The following is a 27107-nucleotide window of genomic DNA, read 5'->3' as shown; positions in this document are numbered from 1 at the left end:
ATGGTTAACATCTTATTTCCTAAGAAATATGGGTGAATACAAGAGATTTGTTAAAACAAAGAAAGGTCAGTCTTTCTGTGATATTTGCTGAAGAGGTTTCAAGCCCACCTTTCTGTGCTTTGTTAACTCTCCAGGAGGCTACAGGAGGGTTTTCTCTGCAGAGTCTCTCATCCGTAGGTCACAGTGACCTGACTGTGGGGGCTGCACTGCATAAAGGGAGCTCTCCAGATAAGCAGCAACATTTATTGCATACTTTGTCAACATATCTCTGGCTGCACACTTGTTCTCAAGGCACTCTGTTTTGATATTGGTTTTATTAAAATAGATTTCAGAAAGGGAAATGTAAAATAGTTTAGAGATTGCAACATAAACATGTTGTTCAAGAGCTGAGGAAACCCACACCAAACACCAGCAGGCTTTTTTGTATATTACAAGCATGGACAAAATGTATTCTGAGGTATTTTTTTCTTATACTGCTTTCTTCAAATAAAAACACTACTAAAATAAATAGATACAAAAAGACCAATATCTCACACAGGAAAAAGCACAGGTCCCAAAGTGTCCCTCACAATCTGGAAAATTATTAAAATTAAAATCAAAAGAACAGCTAAAGCTAAGGAGATCTAAGGACTAGAAGAGGGAGGATTTTGTCTCAGTAGCTGCACCATCAGTCTCTCACCTTTGGAGCTGCCACCAGAGCTCCTGAGCAGCAGGATGTGTGGGTAGGATGACATGTCCTCCATGAGGCAAGGTGTCCAATTTTACAGGCTTTACCTGTTCCTCAAGTATCAACTCATGTGTCCTCTGGAGGAAAGCCCATGGGTTCGGTGGCTCAATCCCAGGCCCTGGTCTGACTCTGAGTACAAGACACAACCCTGCAAGGTCTCTTTTCAGGGATGTTAATTAGAAAAACATATTTAACTGTGTCTTGATTCTGCAAATGTCTGGGCATGAAGATGGTCTGTATCAAGCTCATATGCCTGATTTACTAGAGGATTTACTAGACTGGCTTCTAGACTACTATGCCTGTGTTTTCCTGAGCTGCCAGGTCTCATTCCTGGTAAATGGACAGAGCTCAGGAAAAGAGCATGACATGACACGCTGCAAGAATTTTCCCTATTTATCATCAAAAGTGGGGTAGTATTTACTAAAGAACATCCCTCATTTTTAGCCAAATAATAGATTCAGGACCCTTTAAAAATACAACTAGATTATTTGTCATTTTAGAACATCATCATTCAGTCACTTCCATTGGGATGGGATTTAATGGCTTCACACCAGCACACTGTATATGACATAAAGCATTTGTGAAAAAAATTGATTCCTCTGAGTAGTCAGATGATCTTCCCAGAGATGAAGTGTCTTTCCCACTTTTTTCTTTCATTCTTCCTCTTCCTGGATCTTGGAGGGAGTGTTACTTGTGTTGAGTAATGAAATATCCCCCGCCAAAACACACTGTCTTTGATCTCCCCTGCTTTATGCACTAGGGAGCTGATAGTTCTTTCCCTGGCTAGGACTGAATGAATAATCACCTCCTGTTGTTATTCACATAAGATTCAGATGCTAAAATGTGAAGCTGATGACAGGGGAAATTATGGATAGAAGCATCAAGATTTGCTACTGAAATTTTATGAGCTGTAGGTAGGAAATATTTAAAGCACATCACATTTAACCATGGAGACTCCAAGCTTTTATAATTTCATGGGGCAGAACTGTGAGTTGTTTGTGAGATGGGAATGAAGCCCAGACTGCTCTCCTGGTGTTTTCTTTATGCCCACATATCCACACATAATCAGCATGATAAAACCCTACCCATCCATGAATCTTTGTTGCAATTTGGAATGATGAACCATGCAAAAATTAGATATTCAAATCATGTAAGAAGTCAGTAAATTCATTGAGATGTTAGTAAAAATCCCTGTAAAACCAGGAAATCTTGACTAAATTTTTTTCTTTCTTCTTTTTAACTTTGTTGTTGTTGTCGTTGTTGCTGTTGTTGTAGCTATTTCAACATATGTAGCTTATGATTTATTTCAGGTCTTCAAATCTGGACCAGCACATAGTAATGTGTGCATGAAGGATTTATTTTTTTTTTTTTCAGAAGGGAAGGATAAATCCCAAGAGGATTAGACAAAAAAATTAAGATTTCACGTGAGCTTTTGTGCAGGGATTTAAAAACCACATCTAGAGCCATTGTTCTAGAGCAAATCTGCCTCACACATCTTGGTGGAGCAGCCCATTGGCCCATGCTGGCATATCCAAGGCTCCCAGACACACAGGTGAATTCAACTTTGTGAAAACAACTTTAAAGCACACCCTTTTTATTATGAGGGGTTTCTCTTGCCCTCATTCTTGCTCTTTCTTACCTTGAAAAGAAACCCTAAACCAAACCAACTCTTTAATACAAACTCAGACAAAACAGGTTTCTCTGAGCCTGCCAATCTAAACCAACACAAATACCACCCAAAGTGACACTTCTGTGCAGGGTAAGGCAGGTCCACACAGTGTGGAACAGCAAAGATCCATCATAGCTAGAGATGCCTCCTGCCTCCCTGCTGTGCTCAACAGAAATGGAAACATCATGAGATATTCTCATTCCTGGCAAGCCTGTGCTGGAGGAGGGCTTAAATTGGCCTTCTGTCTCCTGTAACCCCAGGAGATTTGATTAATGAAAAAAGCTAATTATCTGTATTGCTATAACACAATTCACAGGAAAAGAAATTAATTCTACATATTTTTTGAAACCGTATATAACCAGTACTTAATCCTCAATAAGCAACTAACATCTTCCTTGGATGAAGGGAATCTCTGCCTGCATGGTGGGAGATACCAGTTTGTGATCTCATTTATTTCTTGAGACAGTTCTACATGAATACTTTGGCACTTTGTTCTTCAAGAATTGATGAAGATGATATGTCATCACTGATCGTTGTTCATTGAACAAAAATAGGGAATTGGAAATAATTTTTTTTATAAAAAATAAGTTTGCATGTTATGCTGAAGTCATTACTCAAATTTACATACTTGCAAGTGATTAGCACACTGCCTCAGACACAAATTTATGCAAGCATTTCATTTCAAGTGATTCAGGGGAACCAAAGAATAAATAGTACCATCACCGTTTTTTGATGCAGGAGGGCAATGGCCATTTCTTGTGTGGAAAGTATGAGCAGTTGAGGAGATCTCTGTTCTGTAAATCTGGGCTTGCATTTCACAGCACCCAAACCTGCTCAAGAGAATGAAGAAATCCCTGCGGAAAGTCTTGGTGAAAATGGCGTAGAGGAAAGGGTTTGCGCAGGAGTTGATGGGGTAAAACAAAACCAGGAGGATCTTGGAGTTAGTCACTGTGATGAGAGGAACCTTGAGTGAGGCCGATATGGCAAAGAAAGATATTGGTGCCATGCAGAGGAAGTCAGTGAAGATCAGGACGGCCATGCGCTTGGCAATCTTGGTGTCGCTGTTGGAAGAGACGACGTTGGGGTTGCGCACGGTGAAGTAGATGCAGGTGTAGCAGACGCAAATCACGACGAACGCAAGAACATTCAGCACTAAGAGAAACATAACATAAGCCTGGGCAAATGCTGTTTCGATATCCATGGGCAGACAGATGCTGACCTTCATGTAGCTGCTGACCCCGAACATGGGAAGGAGTGCTACTGTGAAGGCAAACACCCAGCCAAAAATCATGACGATCACGGCATGGCGCAAGCGCACCTTGCGGTGCAGCTGCATGGCGTAGGTGATGGTGTGCCAGCGCTCCAGCGTGATCACCGTCAGCGTGTACACTGACAGCTCACTCGCAAACACTGCAAAAAATCCTGCAGCGTTGCAACCTGCCCCAGTCTGCCAGTCTATGGCGTAGTTGTAGTACTGGCTTTTGGTCTGGATGTCTACAGAGGCAATAAACAGCAGGTAGATCCCTATGCAGAGGTCTGCAAAGGCGAGATTGCACATTAGAAAGCGAGGAACGGTGAGTTTGTATTGACTGCTTATTAAAATAATGAGGACAACAGTGTTCCCAGTAATAGCTAAAATGTTGATGAACCATATCAGGACTCTCAGAATGTTGTATCCCATGATATCTTCACATGGGTTGAAAGCATCAGGTTTAGGAGAGCAGGCTACATTAACTACTTCATTGCATAAACCATAGTCGAATTCATTCTCTGCTGGGTCAAATCCTATGCCGTAGTTGGAAATGAAATCTTCAGCTGCAGACCTTCTCTGTAGTTTTTTGCCGGGTTTTTCCTCAAAATCTTGCTTCACATGCGATATACTACATATTGGATGTAATTCGGTCCTGAAATTGTAAAAAGAGTAGAGTTGGAAGCTAAGAGACACAGTATGAGGCAAAAAGCAAACACAAACTCCTCCAGTTTCCATTAACAGCACAGTTTTTCTGGTTAGCTGATTATATAGATTACCCTGGAGCCTGAAATTAATAGTGTGGCTGGTTCCTATTTATAATATACTGCAAGAACATGTAAATGACTTGGAAACCTCATAAACTGCACAGGAAAGGCAAACCTAATGTTTGCCTAATGCTCATGATGCAGTTATCCACCTGGATAACACACTCTGTAAGAAGCCTCCCTCATTTGAAATGAATCTCTTACCAAAGCTGTCAGTGACAAGCATGGGGGAAATGCATGACAATGAACACCAATGTAAGACTGAGCTTTGAGGAATGAGTCAAGTCAGCTGGGAATGCTCAAATTCCCTTTTTCCTAAATGTTTTGACCACCACCATCTTATAGCTCTGCCATGGCAAAAAATTCAATTTTGTGCTGTTCATTTTTAGTACCTCATATCATATTGGTGATTAGCCAGTAACGTAAGTAAATAGCACAAATAAATTCATGCAAGATTCCAGATAATCTCTAGAGGACAGATGCCGACAGAAACAAAAGGCATAGAAGACCATTTTGCTTAAAAACTGATTTTTAAAAGAAGTTGATTAGAAATCAAGTGAAGTGAAGCAAAATAAAACCAAACCAAACCAAACCAAACCAAACCAAACCAAATCAAACTGAAGGTTCTAATGGAAAGAGCAGTAGCTTTTATTTCTGTCAGAAAGTATTTTTTAAACATTTTAAGAATTTTAGTAGCACAAGTAAATACTAGCATTTTTGACAGTTTTGTTTTTGGCTTTATTATGTAGAGTATTAGTTCTGTGCCCTTCTCCGTACATAGACCTACAGAAGAAACAAATATTTTGGCTGACGGTAGAGAGATGATCAGCTCCAAAAAGATCATAAACATAAAGAAATATCAAATGTAAACATGAAATGAATGTTGAGTTTTTATAATTGCTCTTTGGCTGTCTTAGAATTTGGCTGTCCCATGAACTTGCATCCACAGTTTTGGATGCAGACCTAATCTGAGTTATGGAATAAACCAGTTAACATTTTGTTGTAAAACCAACCCAGTTCAGCTCTGCCTACATTCAGCTACAACCCAGACTGTAGCTTAGGTGTGTAATTTCTAGGACAGAACCCCAGCCTATTTTCCACTCCGACTCTGAGTACAGTTGAGAGAAGAACTCTCTAGGCAAGTAAAGTTAAAATTTTGTACAACTGGTAGTAGCCTAAAAAGGAGAATTCTTCTTTGTAACCTAATTTTACCTTTTGACTTTCTGCACTCACTACATCTTCTGAAAATTGAGTTTAAAGGGTCTGCAAGAAAGGAAAACTAATGAAGGTCCAGCATCAGAAGGTGAGAGACATTTCCTATGAGATTCTGAACATCCTCTACTATTATCAATATTTTTTATCTTGCCTGTCAACCGAGTCAGAAAACTGATTTTCTGTGAGGTCAAATATTCACTATGAAGGTCACAGTAGCAATAACAAGGCATTACATTTTGCTCTCCTGTGTTCTACTCGCATAAGGATGAGTGAAGGGTCCAGAGTATTGATCAATATATCAACAGTTCTCTGGCTGAAAGGGAATATAGGCTTCCTAGAAGCAATAACAGGAGAAAAAGTCCCTCATTTTTTAGTGCAGCGGGCACTTGGGGGCACTGAAAGCTACAGAAATTGGTGGTTCTTTGAAAATGAACTGAAGGAAATGTTTGTAGCCAATCATTTCTCAGCATGAGGTAAAAATAAACTTTTTTCTAAAATTTTGGATGCCCTGCCTGGACTAAAATATATACCCAGGCAAGAGTGATTCATAAGGACAATTAAATATTTCTGATTATCACAATACATTAATTCTTGCCTTATTTTTACAGCCAGTGTCCCACATAAAAGCAGGATCCCAAGGAGTGAGGTGTTTGTTCCAAGGAAGGGTAATGGGGAGTGTCCTGCTGGTTCTCTTCATTGGGGGCAGGTAGGATGAAATTCCCAAGGAAAGGAAGAGCCATCCTCTGATACTGACTCTCTGTCGTATCTTTGCCCTGTGTTTCTCACCCTTTGGGCTGTGCAGTGCACTCAGAGCAACAAGTTAAAACATTATTTCCCAAGGGATGTCTGGGTCCTTGCATCTTGTTGAGACCATGGGTGTCATGATACAGTTAATTCATTCCGTCTCTTTGTAAACTTTTCTTACTGTTTAACATTGTTTTGCTCAAGTAAACTAGAAAAATAAACTGCAGAAAGGGCAACTTAGAGAACAAAATTGAAATTGGCAGAGCACTCTGACAAAAACCAACAAAAATTACTACCTTTGTACAAGTTGTTATTTAAATTGTTATTTTATGTGCCTCATCTGGATCTGGCGGCAGCAGGCTCGTGTGTGCTGAGAAACATGCTCAGCAGAATAAACAGTCTTGACCTGTGTTCTGTGATAAGTCCTATCTCAAGCCAATCATCCTCATCAAGAGTCATTGAGTGAGTTGTGAGCAATTGATAGTAAGTTCTGGTGAGATGAGGCCTAAACACTATTCCTGATGCTGCCACATTTTTTTAAAAAATAGGATTTCAAGTGGCAGCTCCTCCAAAGAATAACAATCAAGTGTAAGGGCAGAGTCATATCAATGCCATTCTTTTGGGCAGAAGGTGATCTTTATGTCAAAGAAAGCCAAAATCTTGCTGAAGTTTGTAATGGTCTATGTCAAGTTGAGGGTTTTAACGTCTGGCCTCTGCCCTATCTATACTTCAAGGATATTATTTTCCAGTCACAGAAAAATGTAAGGGGAGTTCAACATAATGTACTAGACTTGTCTTAAGAATGCAGCTTACCTTTTCTTAGGCCAGCACCACATTATTCAAACTACAGATCAATATTTATCATGAAATCCTTATTGGAATGAGAAAAAACCTCGAAACTATCTCATGTTTTAGTGTGTTTCTCAGACTGGCAGAGCTGTGCTTGATGTGGCATCCTCCAAAACTTAGAAAGCACTGTTGCTGTAACAGATTTCAGCTTTCCATTATCACAACAGCACCTGTTTGCTGCTGCAGACAGTTTTTTGAGAGGTGATTGAGCATGATCCACTATGGTAACTTATTTTATCTAGGGATTTGAGTGCTGCAAAAGTCTCAAAACCAGGAAATCAAACATGAACAGGCAATCAGAAAGGGGCTGCACATCCCTGTCTTAATTGCTTCCCAGAGTTCTCATATGAACACCAGCTGCTTCTGTGAGCCTTAGAAATGCACTTCTAGGGGTGATGAGGCATCCTTTTTATACTCCCTGGACTATCTGGAAGTATTTTGTGAGCCAAATGGTCACAAGGAATGATTGTCTCCTGTGAAGGTGCAGAACAAGCCAGGTCACACCAGGGTTCCCATCACCACAAGCAATGCCTGCTGCTCTGAGCCAAGCACAGCTCCCACCAAAGGAATATTACACATTGTGTAATCAAGCACTATGCAAACTATTAATAACTTCTAAACAGCCTGAGCAGCCTTCAGTGCACACACAGCTTGTGCCAGCTGTCATGAAAACTGCTTCGAAATGAAAGAGGGTGTATCTACTGTATGTGTGACTAATCTCTGCTGAAGTGTATGGTAATACTTTCAGTCTTCAAACCAAACACATGCATCCACTTTCTCTCTTTAATCTGGAGAGAGGATCTCAGTTTCACACCAATTTCAGTACAGGAGACATGACTGCATGAAAGAAATGACAGTTTTTAATTATGTTAAAAAGAAGCTGACAGAATGGTTCATCTAAATAATAGGTTCTCATAATTTTGCATATATACCTAATGTTTGGTAGAAAAATACACATAGTAACTATTAAAGGTATGGATAAATGTTCAATTTTGTTCTGTTGACCAGGGAGGTACAGCTGTGACCAGACTTGCTCCAGAAGCAGCCCCACCATGGCATGGTGTTCCAGCCCAGCCTCCAACATCTGCACTGGTTGGAGCTCTTCACAGGTTTCTTGGCATTTCTTTGCAAAATTGCACTTACCCAGGCTGTGGAAAGGGCTGTGTTATGTTCTCCTTGTCTTCTTGCTAGCCAGGGAAAGGTTTCCAAAAGTGGGGCTGTGCTAAGGGGGAAGTGAGTGCAGTGGACTTCAAGTCCGTGTAGTGAGTGTGTGTCATGGAAGCCCAAGTGAGGGGACTAGATACTGAGAGCTTACCATGGGGTCAGGACTATTTCCTCCTGTAGCTTCCCTTCAAAAGCAATGCTTACTTTGTTTTTGAAAATCCAGTTGCCTAATTTAAGGGGTTGATTCTGGGATTTGGGTCCTGATTAGGCCCAAGCAGCCGCAAACACAAGTACTTTCAAAAATATGAATCAAAGTGATATCAGTGTTCTTTGCAGATCCAGAACTATACATGCTTTCACTGAACTCATTGGAAAATAACACATTGCCGCCAGTTCTGGAAGGACTGGACCCATTTCTGCCTAGAAGCCACCAGGCACTGTGTCTACATAAGATTGCACAAGTGTGTGAAAATGTTGCCTGCTGATCAACTGTTCTAGTGAAAACTTAGTATTGTGGATCAAAAATTTCTGTCATCACTACAGTCTCCACCATCACAATTACACTCTTTACAGTTTTGAAAACACATGTAGACGATATTTATTAGCTATCAGCAAACTCAGTTATCTTCCCTTGTCTGGTGACCATCCAATGCTAAAAGTAAAACAAAGAGCTATTAAAGGTATTAAAATAGAAGCTACTAACAGTTTATGCTTTCTCTGTGTGGTTTTACGTTTCTTTGAAGTTTTTTGCCACTTCGGAAGATGATGTCTTCAACTGTAACAATGGTTCATAATTTTTGGTTTTATTTTCTGCCAAGCCTTTCAGGACATCCAGTAAAGGAAGAATTTCAAACAATACCAAGGGTTTTTGTAGGTACCAGTTCCTCATGCTTTCCAGTGGCACAGATTCAGAGGTTCATCAACTACTAAACGTGAACATTTCAAGACTGTATGATAGAGTAGAAATACTCAATGAGAATCATTGATACCTAAAGCCTCACTGCAACTTGTCAATGGAAAATTAAAAACAGCATGAAAAATTGCCTTTGGAGTCTAAAAAGGCACCTTAGCCTCCTGCCCTGCTCTGTTGGTTTGTGTGAAATGGATCTGCTCAGGAAACATGTCCCAAAATGCTGTGAATATGGGCTCAACAGATAATGTATCTGTGATGCTTGGCTGGGCAGCGCTCCAACATCAATGAGGCTTTCTGAAAGAAGAGTTTGGGATCACTCAGTGGTCCTGTTGCCCTCCTGGACTGATGAACAAGTATTGACCAGCTTCCCTGCAAACACAGCCTTCCCTCCAGTTACCTTCTGAAAAAGTTAGCAAAAGTTTTCTGTTTAATGTCTTCAGTGTGGCTCCAGGCTGGTCCCAGTTAGAGATGGATTTATGAGAGGTGAGGGCAGAGTTGTGTCTAGGGAAAGTGCTGATGCTATCAAAATTTAAAATTCCCTGCAATGGAGAGGCAGTGCACTGTGTATGCATAAACCTGTATGTATTGTGTATTAATCTATTTCCATCCACTTACTTACCTGCATTGAAGAGACCTTTTCTATCCACATTTTGAGAATTTTATTTAATTCACTATCACCTGCTGAAAAGCACCAAAAAGAAAAACAAATTAAACCACTTACTTTTGTCTTTTCCAGTTTGTAAATGCACAGCAATGGCTAGGATAGGTGAAGTTTGCCTCAATCAAAGATCTAAATTTGCTTAAGTCAGGAAGCTTTTTTAAATTGTATGTAGACCTTGCTCTTAGCTTCTTAATGAGTTCTAATCCATGACTTGGCAGGAAACTGATTTTCGTGCTGGAAATATCCCTTTAAGAAAACATATGAAAATCTTGGTAAAAAGCAAATTTACTTCTGCTCAACAATGGATATGTGTTTTAGACTGTCCTACTCATGGTCAGAGTAGTGACTGGAAACAGATCAGCTGGAAATCTACACTAAAAAGATGATTCAGTGCTAATTTGGGTGTTCCTCCAGCAAACTGAGCAAATCCATTGCAAACAACAATCAAGCGATGTTAGACTGTGAGAGCAAAAGAAAAAAAATCCCATAATGTTTTGGATAAAATTAGCAGGCATATAAACTATTACTGCAATATGATGCTGGGTTTAGTAATACCCAGAAACTGCAGCAATCATCCCATAATACTGTTAAAGGACAAAAAAAGGCTGATGAAATCACAATAGAAGTTTGCTATAAGAACATCACATCACTGGAAGGCTGCTGTGGAAAAAAGCAATAAACACAAAGAGAGAAGCTCACATGTGGGTACAGGTCGGGGATATCAGATTTTGTACTCATTAGGAAGAAAACCATTAAAGAGAGACGGAGGTGGCATTGTTCGGGCTGTTAGGAACAAAAAAATCCTAACAGAACCTTCTTGGAGGTTTAGAAAACAAATATAACACAGACTGAAGGAAAGAAAAGGGCAGGACTGCAGGAGGTTGAGGGAGATGTGTTTATGTGAAGGCAATTACTGTGGGACAGGCTCTGAGAGGCAGTGGTGGAATCTGCAGCCATGAATGAACTAAAGAGAGCATTAGAGGGGCTTTTGAAAGGAAACATGTTCTGCATGCACTTAAATCTTGACTTGTGCCATGCAAGGGAAGAAGGGAAGAAGGACCAAGGGTGCTCCATCTCCAGGCTAAGAGATACTCGGAAATCCATCCCCATAGCTCCAGACTGTAACAGCTGGGGCAAAACATCTCTGCATTTCCTTTATTGGGACACAAACCATGTCCCTCAGATCATTGCAGCCTGAGATCAACTCCTTTCTCTGAAGATCAAAACTGCACAAAATCACACTTCCTCCTCTAAGCCCTGGGCTCTCACAGCCTGAGACTGGTCCAGAATGCAGAGTTTGCTGAGGCTGCTCTGCTCTTTATTCTCCAAGAGAAGATTTCTCCCTAATAAAGGAATTGGACTGACAATATTTGCAGTTTTCTCCATGATCCCTCAAAGGTACAGTTTCCAATTCAACTTTGACAGTGTGATGTCAGGACATTTTACTTGATCTCTATCACCCAACACACACAAATTGCTTTTATTACTGCATTAATACAGAAGAGTGGTGCCATGTGAGGACCAGACCAGGTTTCAACAGCATGTAACAAAGTTTAGATAGTTGCTGTGTACCCAACACACATTTGCACCTCTGTTCTCTGGTCTAGAAAGTAAAATTAATACCAGGAAAGGGCCCTGCTTGAGTGCCAGCCAAACCTAAGTTCATAGGCAGATGATAAAGCAGTTGGTAAAATTGGTGAAGGTGATCTCTGTGTCCATGCTGTGCCCACAGCTGAGGCTTTACATCCAGGCTGTGAAGGAATGTGCCACCTTTCAACAGCTGGACAATGGGCTGTGGCAGCAGAGGAGCAAACACAAACTCCACTCCGTTGCCCCAGCTGGGACCGTGACTTCTACAGGAAGACAGACTGGTATAATCCAAAGTGCTGTGCACTTCTGCAGGGCAGGCTGAGAGGAGCCACACCTCTCACAGAAGAGGTCCTGAGGTCCTGGGCCTGTTTCTACAGGAGCAAAACCTGGCAGCTGATGAGAAGTTTTAGGCTATTGATTTTTACCTTGGATGCCTGGAGAGGTAATTAGGCTGCAATGAGCAGCCTCACTTCTCACTCTGACTACTGCCCTCAGTGCTCTGCCTAATGAAAACTGTCACCCAGAGTATGTGCTCATGAGTCAAAAACTAAACAGCAGGTTTCTGCTTAAATCTAAAGACAGCATCCCTCATGGCATCATTCTGAAGATGTGTAACTTCATAGTTCTGAACAAGAGCGCAGGAAAAAAAAAAGTTTTCTTCGTCTTGTTAGCTAAAAAGCATTACTGCATCCAAACTATTTTTATACTCAGTGGAAATAAATATGAATAGGAATAGCACTTAAAATATATATAAAAGTTTTCTTAATCTTTCCTAATCTCTAAATAGTTTCAAAGATATTGAATAGCTTTTCCACAAAAAATTTTTTTCTTCCTATTTAAGAAACTTTTATTTTTATGCTCATTATCACACATAAACAGAAATGAGTTAGGGAAAGTGCTTTGCATACCACTGTGGTTTTTTTTTTTTCAGTATGTCTGTGAGGGATAGCTATGGATACACCACTGACAAGCCCTGAAAAGCAAACACAGACATTGTGCAGGTGGTTCAGTAAATTACTGCACTGAGTTACCACACACACACCTCAGCGCAGAGCTTCTTTGGGACACTGTTCTCTAGTTAGAGCCTTGATAAATTAAATAAGCCTGATGAACAAGATTATAAAGTGGCAGTAGGAAATCAAACCAGAAGGCATCAGCAATTGAAATACGTGTTCTTGTGTTATCGTTGCTTGGCTCTGAGTCATCAGCCTTGACAGCAGCCGGTACAGGAACAGCAAAATGAAAAACCTTCTCTTCCAATCACTTCCCTTTCCCACTGGGAGTCTCTGTTGGATTAGCAGAAGTACTGACCATCTGATGAGGTCTGAAAGACACCTACAGAAATGGCAAAAAATAGCTCCTGGAGCAGAAATCAGAGCAGGATAGGCAGATTGTGGAGAACAATTTTCTTCGTGCTTGTATCTAAACTGATCTCTGGCTGCACTTCAGGGGCTCAGCTGTGGAGCTGGGGATCTACTGGAGCTCTCCTGCAGCCTCTATATGTGGGATTACCAATGAAGAAAAATTGCTAGGGTGGGATGGGCCACAGCCATGCCTCACCCTGCATCGATCTAGGATGCAGCCAGAGAACTAAGGACACCAGCAAAGACTGGTGCAAGCCACTACAGCTCTGAGAGGAGCAGCAGACAATTAAATTAAACAGTGCAGCTGAAAATTGAAGCTATGAAACTCCAAGTTGGAAAAAGAGTGTGTATCTGTATAGAAGGAGTATGTATAGTTGTGGGATTTATTAGCTATTTGATTTACTGGCCTACTGTCAATGCCAAAATCCTTTAACTCAAAATTTGATGTTTTTCCCAAAGAGAGATTCTAATTCAGCCAAGAGCTGTAAGTCTGAGAGAGGAATTAATTTGTGAAACTCTGTAGCCTGCACGAGGCTTATGACTGGTGCTGTCTATTTGTGTTTGTGTTTCTTTCACATTACTTTAATATGATGAATTATAAAATACAAGTTGGCATTAATTGACTCCTTAACACTGGTTCAGGAAGATCAAGAGTTAAACCACCTTGATATTCATTCTATTAGAGCACTGCAGTCTGCAACATGGATTTGATTGCAGCAACAGCAAAAATAAGATTTGTCCCAGCAAAGATATGATTATGGGTCAATCATTTCCAAAGTGAAAGCACATCCCTGGTGATGGATGAGTAAGAAGGCTCTTCTTTCATGATCTCATCCAGGATAAAAAGGTAATTTCCCATCCATGGAATAGAGGATGTATTGGTAATGAAACAGAAAACTTTTTATACAAATAACTCAGTGTTAGAAATTGAACTATCAAATTAATCTCAACTACAGGCAAATCAATTTGATAAACCTCCAGAATATGATTGTATCAAGTATAGCTTGCAAAGAAAATGCACTTACTTTTCACTACAGGAAACAATGATTTCCCAAAGAAACACCTATGATATTACTGATTCAAAGATGCTCCGGTGTCAGTCTTTTCCAAAGAGAGAAGGTGCTTTGAAGAAACAATGGAAGCGGAGCAGAATGCAGTAAGCCCAACTCTTTATATCACAGGTGCACTGACCATCACACAGTGGAAAATGAGGCTTTCAGAAGAGCTCTGGACTTAATTCAAGGTTAATCAGACATTTTTTTCTCTCCTTTTCAGATTTGTAACTACTCTAGCATCTGTGCAAAATCTTCCAACAGCTCCAATGACCCCTCTCATTTGTTTGGGGTGATTTTTAGCCCTCTCTAGACAACCAGCATAGATGTAGAGAGAGAAAGGTTCCAATGAAGCAGTGAGATGAAAAAGGAACCTCACTTCTCTCTTGCAGCCCTTACATGTGGTGGCTTGTGCTCAGAAACACAGAGAGCTATGCAAACTCATACATTTTTGGAGCCTACAACAAACTGTGGCTTGAGGTAATGGCGGCTGAGATCCATGAGCATCCTACTGCTGAATTTTCTACTGCTGAGTTCTCAATTCCCAGCTCATCACCCACCAAGGACATCCTGCTGTGAGATACTGTGTGGGACCTATCTCATACCTATCTCCATCCCCATCCCTGTAGGATGGGAATTTTGCTTCAGAATTAAGTTGCACAGATGCAGGGGCAGATCTTCAGTAGAAAATAATTCTGATTTCAGCACTAAGAACCACTCACCCGGTCTTGATTTTGCTCAAACAGGAAACCAAAAGCGTTTTTTTTTAGTGGAAAAAACAAAGCAGGGTGACTCTTCTCTTGCACACTTTAATAAACCGTGGCGGGGAACATGGATCTAAATCTCTCACCCTCAAGAGTCTTAAAAACTTGGGGACAAAGTGAAAATAAAGCTCTAGACTTAAATTTCAGTTATGGCTTCCTTTTTTTTTAATTCAGAACTAGACCTGTGGTCTTGACCTCCAAGGTTTGCAAGATGTTGAAATCCAGACTGGCATTCATATGTTCTTCTCTGACCTTTTCTAAGGAGTCAGTATTGAGAAAAATGTTACTCAACTACTACTTACAAAACAATGGGTCCATTGGCTCCCTGGAAGACCTCATTTGGTAATTTTTCTAGGTTGTGATTATCACTTAGATTTCTGAAAAACACAATATTTTATGCTGAAACAATCTGAGACTAAGAAAAAATATCTTGCAGAAGATAGTTTCTTCATTTTTCAGAATTGCAAACAATAGAAATAGTTACAGCTCATCCAGGTATGTTCCATTAAATGCATGATCCTCAATGTCCTGAATTCCATTTTTATTGAGCCATCTGCAATAGAGAAAAGGAAAAGAGAGTTGTGTTCTTATTTACGCTTCATGACTAAAATGTATGCAATTCAAAACAGGGAATCTCAAACAAATAAAATCATTAAATGGACAAATCCTAGCCTGGAAGACCCCAGTAGTTGGAGGAAGGCTTTGGAGGGGGCAGACATGAATAGGGTGGATGAGTGCTACCATCAGAGATGGCAGCTGGAGTAAGTTCCTGAAGTAAGGTCAGAGCTGCTGAAGATGCTGGTGCTGCTCATGGCTCCACTGGGAAGGCAGCAGAGCAGCTAGGGAGACCAGAATCTTTCCTGTTGGTGCTGTCAGTGCCACTCAGTTTTACTTTTAGCAAGATGCCTTTGAAATGCTGGGCCACTGTTCACCTTTGCCAGTTATTAGGGAGAAAAGTCTGCTGTGTGCCATGGGCTGACATCCACAGCCAGGCAGGTGGAGGAGGGGGGTTGATGGTCACTGAGCCAGGCAGGAGGGCAGGAGGGGCAGCCAAACTGCCCAGAAAGCAGGTGATCCCTCCTGCACTGCTGCCTTGACAAATTACACTCCCTGCCTGCTCTGCTGCCCAGTCCTACCTTCCCAGGCTCCTTTCCCCAGGAGGAGGCCACAGGTAGCAAACCTGGCAATTGAAGCTCCTGGGGCTCTCTGCCAAGATTTTACTCTGGTGCATTACCTAATTAACGTTTAATGACCTTCCTTCTGTCCCTTCACAGTGCTAAAAATTTACATTTAGGTCAGTTATATTTATCATCTTTACGGTGCAATCTTTCATCTCGCCTTAAACGTCACTTTGCAGCTCACGCCCTCTCCGGCAGGCAGCGGCAGGTCTGATTGATGGCAGAAATGGCCTGATTTAATTAAACTGTCAGCAAACCTGGACTCTTTTCTAATTCACTTTGAAAGCTGAGCATACGTGTGACCCACTTATCTGAGGTCTGAGGTGGTGAGCTAAGGTCAGCATGGAAATCAGTCATGGGTCTGGCTGAAAGGATTGCTCTTTTGACCATGACAGGCAGATGCACACGGCTCTGTTTCTATAATGTCTGTCAGGCTGGATCAGGAGAACTGTCACCGTCCCCTTCACTTGCCAGCACTATTAGACATGAGTGAGCAGGCACGGAGGAGAGACAGGTCCCTGCTTACAGCATTTGAAACATTTATTATATTACATTGATCTTATAAATTTGTAGCTGCCAGACTGATAGATATGTTTTTAATCACACTATTAGCACTTACTGCATTCTCTCACTGAACATGATGCTAATGCAATGAGATACTAAGGTTCTAAAACAGTCACTGTAGCCATACAGTGTGGACTATATGGTCCTGTCACCTGGCTAATAGCATCTGAGTAGTAAAAAGAGCAAAAAAATTACCCAAATCCTGAGACCTCATTATAGTACACATTGATGAATTCCTGTTGAAGCAAATTCTCCCCTCACTTCAACCAGCATCCTTACTGACTCCACTAACTCTTGCATTAGAAAAGTGCCAGTGAAGGCAGAGATCAGAGCTTGGACATGGAGGCTTTTCCTTATAATTTCATGGCTAGAGATGATTTTTAAATCTCTAAAATTCATCCAGTGCAAGAGGTCACTGTCCCTGAGGAACAGGAATTTACACCCTATTTCAGGACTGGAAAGATCTGTCTTAGAGCCTAAGTTGCATGCAGACCTGGAAGCAAGGTGGAGTTCTTCCATAAATTTCTAGCACTTCATTACCAAATGTCTCCTCAGTTTCCACCTGTGCTGATCACATGCATTGCATAAGATCAAATCCAAATTACTGGTGGAAATATGCTTGAAGCTTTCCTTAGCTAAGCCTATTAAAATGGTTTTTCCCTAGAATATGGGGGTTCAGTGGGTCCTAGGTGATTTTAATCAACTTGATATGCCTGCTTTTGCTAAGGGATGTTGCTGTGACTCAATGTTGAGTTGCCGTGACTTCAGTTTTTTATAGAAAAATGGCAAATTTATGGCTAAAATGAACGAACTTCACCACAGCACAAGGAAAGCCTAATCAGGGACTCTCAAAGGGTGGGTGCATGCAGGGTCTCTATCCCGAATTGCTCTATGGAGAACTAGAGTAAGGTCAGGACATTGTCTGACCAGGGTGCTGGAGGCCAGGTCTGCCCACATGGCTCTTGCTGCTCTTGCACACACTGGTGGGTGTGGGGAGCCCGTGACATTATAGAATCATAGAAAATTTGGGGTGGAAGGGACCTTGAAGATCACTTGGTTCCAAACCCCCTGCCATGGACAGCAACACCTTCCACTAGACCAGCCTGCACAAGGCTCCATCCAACCTGGCCTTTTGCACTTCCAGGGATGGGGCATCCACATCTTCTCTGGGCAACCCGCTCTTCTGCCTTACCCCCTCACAGTAAAGAATTTCTTCCTGATAATAAGCAATGAAACATTTTGGGAGAGAGGGGAAAGCCAACTTCAAGCTGCTCGAGTGCCACAGAGAGATCAAAACACTGCAAAACTTTGGGGTATTAATCTTACCCTCCAGTGGTATTATGAAAACAAACATAGTATTTGTTGTGCAGTGCTTTGGAAATACATACTTGAGAAAAGTCTGTGTGTGTATATGTGTGTTTGTGTGTGTGTGTTTTAAACTTCAGAACTTGAAGTATAGAGAGTCTGTGCATAACTGATAGGGAAAAGGGAGAGATAAAGCTAAATGACTTATAACTGGCCTCTCTTCAGTATTGATGGTCTGACCTTGATCTCCCCAGAATTGACATGAGCTCAGTCCATTCAAACCTCGCTTTTCTCTTTCAGTGTGCCAGGTAAACCACATGGTAGGAATTTTTTCCAATCTGGCCACTGGCTAAGCAAAAGGAAGGCAGCTTGTTAGCAAGCAAACAGTATGTTTTGACATACAGGGAGAAAGGATCAAAGAAGCCAGCTAGTTCATTAAAATACATGACTGTTCAAATCAAATGTAGAGCCATCTAACCATGCAGCTCCAAACTGCATTGTAAACCCACCCGTACCAATACATTAACATTGTGCACAAATAAACCACATTTCCACAACATCTTCATATATTCTGCCCAACTAATAAACGTCTTTGAGTGATGTGTCTCACTGTAAATATTTATGAGTCGTGCCATCCTTTTGAACACAATTTGTATCACAGGGAATGCAGCTGTAGCTGTTTAACCTTGGCATCGGTAATTACTAAATTCGCTCTCTGATGTGCTTCTAAAATAAAGATCAGGACTAAAACACAACACCAAACAAAAAAAAACCAAAGAAAAAACCAAAAAAACCCAACCAAACAAAAAAACAACAACAACAAAAAAAAACCCAAACAAAAACAAAAAACCCCCAAAAGCATTCATTTGTTTCATGGCAGGGAAACTGAATACAGAGATCTCAGGGACAAGGAGAAATTAAAATCTCAAACTGAATTTGGAAGTGTATGAAAAAGTGCCCAACTCCTGCTATCCTTGACCCTGTTCTGGAAAAGAATTGAGCTAACAAGGATAAAAATGAGTTTGCTATGTCTACTCACAGAATCACACTTTCAGAACTCAGGTTCATGAATGAATTTCTTTCAATTGTACGTATATTGATATTGTCTTGAATATCTCTGAAAAATAAAATACAATAGAAATGACACCTTTTTGTACTTCTACAAGCCTTTCAATACAATATGCTGCTTCAAACACAGTATTTTTCCTTTATATTCAGTCTGAGGAAGTACTACAGACAGAGGGTAATGACCAAAGTTTCCAAGACATTTTTTTCCCCGTGGAGCACAAACCTTCCTGCTAAAAAAGGCTGGAGCAAAACATTTCCAACACCCCCACACTTTCCTCCCAAATAGTCTGAAGACATTAAAATGCATATAATCTCAGGTCTACAACCCTGAGGCAGATGAAATAGCTCCTCCAGCAAACATACTCCCCAGAAATGCAATGGGAGGGGCTGCGAGGCCATCCCTTCTCCCAGCCTCCCAACCAGAAGGAGGAAAGCCATTAGCCTCTTTGGCCTGATTCAGCAGGGTACCTACCAGCCCATGAATCATTCCCCAGCTGATGTCAACAGGGTTGCTTATAAGCTTGGTATGTGCTTAAGAACTTAAATGCAGGACCCCTGTCAGTGCAATTTGTTGAACGGACAAATAAGAATTTCCGTCTTTTCTCAGTTGTGACTGATACAAAAAAAAAAAAAAAAAAAAAGAACGTTCTGTCGCTGGCTCAATACAGGCCTCAAAGAAGTTAAATAGTGTTACTCATAATTTAGACTGGGGATATTGCTGTTTCCATGCTGTTTCTGTTGGAAAGCAGGGAACAAAATTAATTATCTGCAAAGCTTGCAATTAAGTGTGGTTCCAAAATTATCTCATGCTGACAGCTCCATACAGCCACAATTCTGCACAGTGACACTTACACAGAGGCTTCATTCAGCAAACTGAGGGCAGCAGGGGCAGGAATAGGGAGGGAACACAGCACCCATGCAAGTGAACTGTATCCCTCTACTAAAGCTCTGCCCTTTATAAATTTCAAGACCTGTCTTTAGTACTTAAATATTGGCACAGCTTGAGCCAAGTGGAATTCTCTTATTGACCTCAGAGGGTCCAAGGTTTGAACAGAGGTCTAGTTTGGGACTCAATCAGTATCAAGGTCTATTTTTTCATACAGGGAAGTGAGGAGTTGCACCTAAAAAATTAAAAGCTCTTGCTGGTACAGGTTGCAGTAATTCCTGTCTAGTTAAGACTGATGATAAACACAGAGATGTACAGGTGAAAGTCCCTGTAGTGCCATAGCTGTTGCATTTCCTTGATGGTTTTGAGGAGCAATGAACTGAAGTTCTCAGAATTACATACAACAAGTGTATTCCTGAAATGGATTTCTTACTTTATATGCCTGCATACTATATTCAGTCAACCCCCTCTATATTTTATATGCATTTTTATTGATATTAATGGGTACTATAAGATAGCCATTAATAATTGCAGGATTAATGTTTCTGCAGGTTGAAATATTCTAATCAAAGACTGAAGATGCAGAACTTTGTATGTGAATTAACAATAAATCTTCTCCAAAAGAATGTTTTCAGTTATACTAAGGATTTATTGAGAAATGTATGCAAAAGATTTTTCAGTGAAAAAGAAACCAAGTTTTTCTGATGTTAATTTTTTCTGCAGAAGAAGAAGAAGTTCTGTAGGAAATTAACAACCTGTTTTCACACAAAATTTTACACAAATATTTTTTTTTCTTCATTGGCACTGGAGTTTTCCATAGTAAAAAATTTCATTTTCTGGACAGTGTTACTGACAGGGGAAAATAGAAAAGGATATTGTAGATAATTCCCTGAGTCTGGGTTTTGGTGTGATTTGTTGTTCTTGTTTTTCTTTTCTTTGTGATGTGGCCACTTCTGATGGAACTTAGCTCTGAGATCAGTGACTCTTCCCATGCAGGTCAGAAACTTTTTATCAGGTAACAACAAATTTCCACTGCCACCATCCTGGTTTGGATTTCAACTTCTGAAAGAGGAGTTAAAGGCTGTTGCCTGTCCCCTGGGCCACCCAGACACGTGCTCACACTGCAGTTAAAGGAAGAGTGGTCTGTAAAGTGCAGGTTCCAATGCTTTGTAGAAGGGAGACCTAGAGAGAGCTGGGACCTTCTGACACCCAATGCCTGCAAAATCACAATCAACACGCCACTGTGGAGACAGCAAATGAACTCATGGGGAATCGTGTCTTGAAAGGCTTTGCTGGAGCAGAACAACACTCAAAGGCAGCTTTCAAAATGTGAAAAGCAAACAATTCAAACTTACAGCAAAACTTTCTGGAAAGAGTGAACCTTGTGGACAGCAGGTAAAAACCGAAGGCCAGTGTTTGATATTAACCTAAGGGGAAGAGAAGATGAAGATTATTCAGTCTGCTCTTGGAAAGAAGACAGCAATTAATGAAGAAGAACATTGGACTTAAAATGGTTGTCACAACAGGCAGAGTTTAGCCACAAAAGTGAGGTTTCCCAGTAGGAAGCTTGACATTGTAATTTAAAAAGGTTCTTGTCCAAAGTACAAGCTGAGTTCTGCCAAAAGAGGTAAAGGGAGAAAACCTACCTTGGATGATAACACAGTCCCACCTGATGATCTCAGTAAATTGTCCATAGTAATTTCCTAACAATATTCTAAGAAATCAACTGCATTGACCCAGGATAATTATTTTCATGGTAGCTGTTCTAAGACAAAAGTATTAACCCACCACAATTTTAACCTTCTACTATAATAGAGAACACATTAATTCCAGGGGAAATTAATTGATGAAATTAGGAGAGAATTAGGACATTTTACTCCCCAGCACCTTTGATACTGAGGAGCCAAAATCATGGGAACATTTCAGCAGTTTGTGTAGCTGGAAATGGACCCAAACCTCTGTCCTTAGATACCTCCACCCTCCCACTGCACTGACCATCACTGGCCTCTGCACTGTGGTTCCTGTCTATGAAACACCACCCCAGAACTGCTGACCCTGAAGGAAAACCCTGTGCTCACAGCCAGTGAGATCACTGGTATCCACAGTGATGGACCACATCTAATTTAGTCAAATTTTGTTATCCAGAGAATAACAGGACAGGAAAAATCTGATGTAGCCATGCAGCAGGAGATGACTGGTGGCTGCTGATGGCTGGAAGGAGGGCTGAGTGCTGGAAGGAGGAGCTGGACTGGACTGGCCTCTGAACATTTGGGAGCTTTTTCCAGACACCAAAAAGTCTCATGTTTACCCCACCACACAAAGAGAAATGTTGGATTCTTGAAAGTTTGATTATACCTTTGTGTTTTTAATATATGAGATTGTAAAGAAGGTAACCTTTCACTGAGAATATTTGGTTTCTTAAGGAACACAGGATATGTAAGGGCTCTTTTTTTTTTTTTTTTTTTTTTTTATCCTGGCACTTAGAACAATATTATTTCATTATTAGATGTGATTTTTTTTTCTTTTATTTATTTTTTAAACAGTATAATTCCTGAATAGCTGAATTGTGATCAAAGGACTGGCTGAGACCAGAAAAAGGTAACATTGTTCATATGATGTTTTTTTATGAACCTAGATTATTTCAGGAGAGTTGCAGTCTTTCAGGTTTCATAATTTGAATTGAAACGGAACGCCTACATGTGACAACCAAATCCTACATTTGGGAACTCAAGATGACACATAAGTCCATAAAAAAGCCATTCACTTGCATAAATACTGCTCTGAGATCCCTGAGATGGTATCTGGGTATCCTCAGATGCGGAAAAGCCAACTTTCATCTGTCTCATCTTGTAACAGAAAGCAATAGTTCATATGCAGGGAAAAATTAAAGTACTATTAGTGAATATTGAAGCAGGCAATTTGGGAAAGTTGCTGAAATGTCAAGATTGTTTCATCTCAGGATTCAGAGTGGTCTGACATTGCATTAATGTAAAAATAGCAGCTGTCAAGTGTGACCAAGAAAGCGCCACAAAAATGCCTTTGAAAAACTATTACATATAGTTAAATAGAAAGCATGATTAACAAAGCAGGTGGATTATACAAGGTTAGTTAAAACATTTCTGCACTTACACTTCGTAAAAGGACTTTGCCAAAAAAAAAAAAAAAAAAACCAAAAAAAAAAAAGGAAAAAAAAGAGAAGCAATAGGAGAAGAACCTGTAACTCCCCCTTACAATATTTTAAAATACACTCTCCAAATTACTGGAGATATTCAGGGTTTTAGTGGAAAGCTGCCTTTAATTTCAAATGAGTCATATGCTAAAAATTTGTGTAAGCTTATTTTACATGCCCCTTTTAAACACAAATTATGGCATACATTTCCCTTAGTAGGAAAATGAAGGAGGAGACTGCTGACAAGTAGTGTGTGGCTACTGCAGGACAGAGAAGACATAAGAAGCTTTTCTTTCTACAGTCCTTTCCCAAGAAAATCTCAGTCCTGATGGTACAGCAATGAAAGGTGACATCTGCTATTCAAACACTGCTCCCAGGGGCAACTTAATCCCAGCATATCAAAATTCCATATTGGTTATCAGGGCTTTCACCATACATGTGAGAAAAGACATCTCCAATGCTTTGGGTTAGTTCTGATCTTTCCACTAATTCCAAAGTGTTCAGGGCTCAATTTCACTGGTGTCAACTGAGCAGCATGAGATGAAGAGGAAAGCATCTTTGACAAATCATTCCATATTGAAGTAAATCTACAGGTGGTACAAGGCACTGATTGCACAGAGGCACAGAATGGTGATTAGGAGCAGGGGAGGATGTTCTTTTAATTAAATGCAGAAAAAGAACTAAGAAAATATTTAGCTAGACTTCAGCCTAGATCTTCCCTCTCTTTTTATTCCACCAGCAAATCTCCAGAGGCCTTTAAGTGGATAATCTTTTTAGAATGTAGATAATCCAATTTACTGAATATCTTTCCTGCAGGACAGCTCTGTCAATATATTTACCATACAATGTATACATCCTTAGTAACCTCACTTTAAACAAGTGTCCTCTTTAATCTGTGTTATAACTGAGTCCCCCTTTGCCATGCATAAACAGCTTGGTGAGAACCCTTTTTTTTTCAGATGGCTGATGGCTGCATTCCAAGGTATTAATTGTTTTTCTGAAAAGGCTTACTAGACTCAGCACTTAAGAAAACAGAGCAGCACAATCATCTGAAGAAAAAAAAAAAATCAGAAACTAATTCCTGGAAGATTCTGGCTGCTTATCTCCAGATATAGCAAAATTTCTGGTTTGTTTTTTTTTTTTCTTGTGCCAAATTGTAGGAGCTATTCTGACAAATATAAGAACACAGTTTACTTCATCAATTTACAGTGGGTATTTGCGAAATTGCAGACTCAAGGTAGGCAGAGATAAACACAACTTCACTCAGGAAGCATTATCTTTGTGTCCCTTAATCACACTGGTCACTTGATGGTGCTTGTGAGCCTGATTCCAGCGGGACATTCCTCTGATTTAGGTATCCCAGGCTTAAATCTGCAGCCCCCACTCCTGGGGGAAGGTCTTTAACTGTGAGGCTGTCACACCAAAGGATGGAGTGGAACATCACTTCTTTTTATTCAAGAGTCAACTCCAAGAAAAGGTCAGGAATTCTGTGGGGTCTGCTGCACCTGCAGAAAATGCAGATTTGTGTTTGGGAAGCACCAGACAGATACAAGTTGCTGAAAGACTTGGAGTTGGGCTCTGCTCCTTCTGCAGGCAAAACCCATAATTTTGGGACCTACATTTTCCCTCCTCTCCAATAATTCAGTTGTATTCCCTCAAAATTAACCTGAAAAGAGTGTTACATTCAAATCTTTGTATTGTAAGCTGAGATTGCTTAATGCAGGACATGGACATCCCTCGAAAATGAACCAAAGGACATATGAGAACTAATTTTGGAAAGAAAATGAGTTTGCCAAGCCATCACTACATTATTAAAGAGACTGTGCCACAGGTCTCCCTAATGAGAGCCAGATAAATAATCTTGTACCCATGAAAAGGTCAGTAAGTTACCATTTTGAAGCAGTCTGTCTCTCTGGCACATACCCAAGCAAACCAATTAGCAATTCTCTTCACTGCTTCTAAAAGACTGGTGAGAAAGTTAAGGTTGCCTGTTTCTACAAGGTTTAGGCTATTCAGCATTGCATTTTTTCAGCACTTTACTTTTCTTTGTGTTTTTTGCCATTCTGCTAATGATGATGCAGGAGAAAAAGGGAGTGACAAAGGGGCTGAAGAGGAAATGTATTAGTCTCCAAGTTGACAGAGATAAAAGCATATTAATATTCAACAGCTTGTGGCCATAATGAGGCCATGAAGCCAATGAGGGGACTGACAAGGCTAGCTAGAGCTTTTTGCCTGCCCATAAACATGACCCACTGGCTATAAAACTGTTTTTGTAGAAACACAGAGAAAACCTTGCAAACAATGTGTTGCAAAGGTCATTAAACTAATGGGCTGTAGTACCTGGGCTCAATTTTGGACATTGAGACTGATTAATTTTTTTTTCTCTGTGTTTTCTGAACAAAATCCACCAGTAAATATATATTTTTTTTCTGAAAGATTTTCTGCACTGTGTTTTAAGAGTTCTTCTACAGCCACAGAACTGTGTAAGGAATCAGAACACGTTGTCTTGTACCCTGCCAGACTGTACCCATAGCTGAGAGCTTCAGAAGAACCACAATGATCCAAGGATGGGCAGGTACCCAAGTCCAAGTCCTTGTGCTTTGAGATGCTGGTTGCAGCGTGGTCTCTCTGTACCTCCTTATACAGTCAGACAGAATCACCTAATCTGTTATGTGACAAGATATTGACAAAACCATGTGCTATTCCTTCCTAACTTACAGCAATTAATGCAAAAATTAGGCAGTGATGTACAGGTTTACAAGTTTCCAGGTTTTACAAGTTTCCTTTCATGGCCTTAAAATTTTTATCATTTCTGCAATAGTTATTCCACACTGATGCTTCACCCTTTTATGAATTATTTTAAACTATAGTCCCACACATTTACAATCTTTTGCTCGTGTATTGTATAAAAAACCCTGAACAACCACCACAAAACCCCTCCCTGACTGAACTGAAAAACCATCAATCTATTAACCTCCTCGACATCTTACCTTTTATTTTCAGTATTGCCTCTTCCTTGCATGTCACAGAAAGGAGAATACTGGGTTACCTTTACCAAATGGTGTTTTACAGCCTTCCATCAAGGTTTCTGCTTTCTCATTAAATTAACTATCCTATCCTTTTCAACAGCAAAGCTTTCTGCCTATTCAGTTCCCACAAGGACAAGCAGCAGTCAGCGAGGCCAGGGGATGGGAAAATGGCATCTTTCCTCCAGAAATGCAGGGGAGAACACGGAGGTGTGGCTGCACTTAGAGAGGTGATCTGAGCACGGTGTTACTCAGCATCCCGTGTCACTGGATGCAGAAAGTCCCAACAAGAACTTTGTGCCCTGCTCCCAGGCCCATGTGGGGAAATGATGCAGCTCCACTGAAGCCAACAATATGGCACAGATTTATACCCCCAGCACAACTTCCTCAACCCTTGTTATTAGAACAAACCCCACATTCATCCGTTCAGGAGGTCCAGGCAGGAAACCTGCACCTTTTGTACTCTCTATTAAGCTGCCACCATTAAAACCAACTAGTTTTAAATGGACTTCATTGGGGTTTCATGCAAGACTGGGGGGTTTTACCTCCTAAAATGAAGGCACAGAGGGGGTGCAGCATGAATCCATTAGTGGAGTAAATACCAAAGATGAATTTTATGAACATAAACCAGAGAAAAGCTTTGGCACAAGAATGAACATGAATTAAGGAGCCATGAATAAACTAGAGGAGATCTTCTAGTTGTCAAATCATTATGTTTCTAGAAAAGCCTCTCCTGGAAAATGGAAGAAAGCAGGGAACAGTGAAGAGCATCAGGAATTTCAATAAAGCACTTAATTAATGGGATATATGAAGTGGATCTGGGAAGAAATAGGGTATAGCAGCTGGAGAGTCTCTTCTGGCCCTCCATGCTCACAAGAGAAAAAACCTTTAAAAAAGTTCAAAATGCAGTTACCTCTGATATCAGCTAGCAAATAAAACTAACTGAAGAGGACAGTGGAATGGTCAGGTAGACAAGCAATCCTCTGTATTTTCAGCCTATATTGCTTCTATAGGTCATAGGATTGATGTTGCAGCTGAATTTTTACATAGGTGGAACCTCTGAATGTTTGAGTCAACATGCATAGGAGTGTGGAATGAGAACTGTTCAGAAGAGGCAACATCCAATAGTGCCAAGAGAAAAGCACTATTTCAGATATTTAAAGGGTGACTTTACCTTCACCTA

At 40.5% G+C, this 27107-nt stretch overlaps 1 protein-coding gene and 1 long non-coding RNA gene across 5 annotated transcripts in view; one reads left to right on the top strand and one right to left on the bottom strand.

The window, feature by feature from the left end:
* Nucleotides 1-27107, top strand: part of LOC140683782 (uncharacterized) — a 145309-nt gene that overhangs the window by 111052 nt on the left and 7150 nt on the right. The window lies entirely within an intron of this gene.
* The window catches only part of FSHR (follicle stimulating hormone receptor), an 83133-nt gene continuing 57272 nt past the window's right edge, over nt 1247-27107 (bottom strand). For 2 of the 3 annotated variants that reach the window (XM_002196132.6, XM_030268840.4), the window contains 6 exons: nt 21085-21156; nt 18815-18892; nt 15213-15281; nt 15031-15105; nt 10019-10204; nt 1247-4300 (listed from right to left, as the gene is read on the bottom strand). In XM_002196132.6, the coding sequence (XP_002196168.2) occupies nt 3073-4300; nt 10019-10204; nt 15031-15105; nt 15213-15281; nt 18815-18892; nt 21085-21156 (1708 nt within the window). In that variant the 3' untranslated portion in view covers nt 1247-3072. The remainder of the gene's footprint in view (nt 4301-10018; nt 10205-15030; nt 15106-15212; nt 15282-18814; nt 18893-21084; nt 21157-27107) is intronic. The other variant, XM_030268841.4, reaches the window with a different exon arrangement.

This window comes from Taeniopygia guttata, chromosome 3 (assembly GCF_048771995.1).
Source record: "Taeniopygia guttata chromosome 3, bTaeGut7.mat, whole genome shotgun sequence".
NCBI lineage: Eukaryota > Metazoa > Chordata > Aves > Passeriformes > Estrildidae > Taeniopygia > Taeniopygia guttata.
Note: the sequence above shows the minus strand (reverse complement) of the source record. Positions and strands in the feature narration are given on the sequence as shown.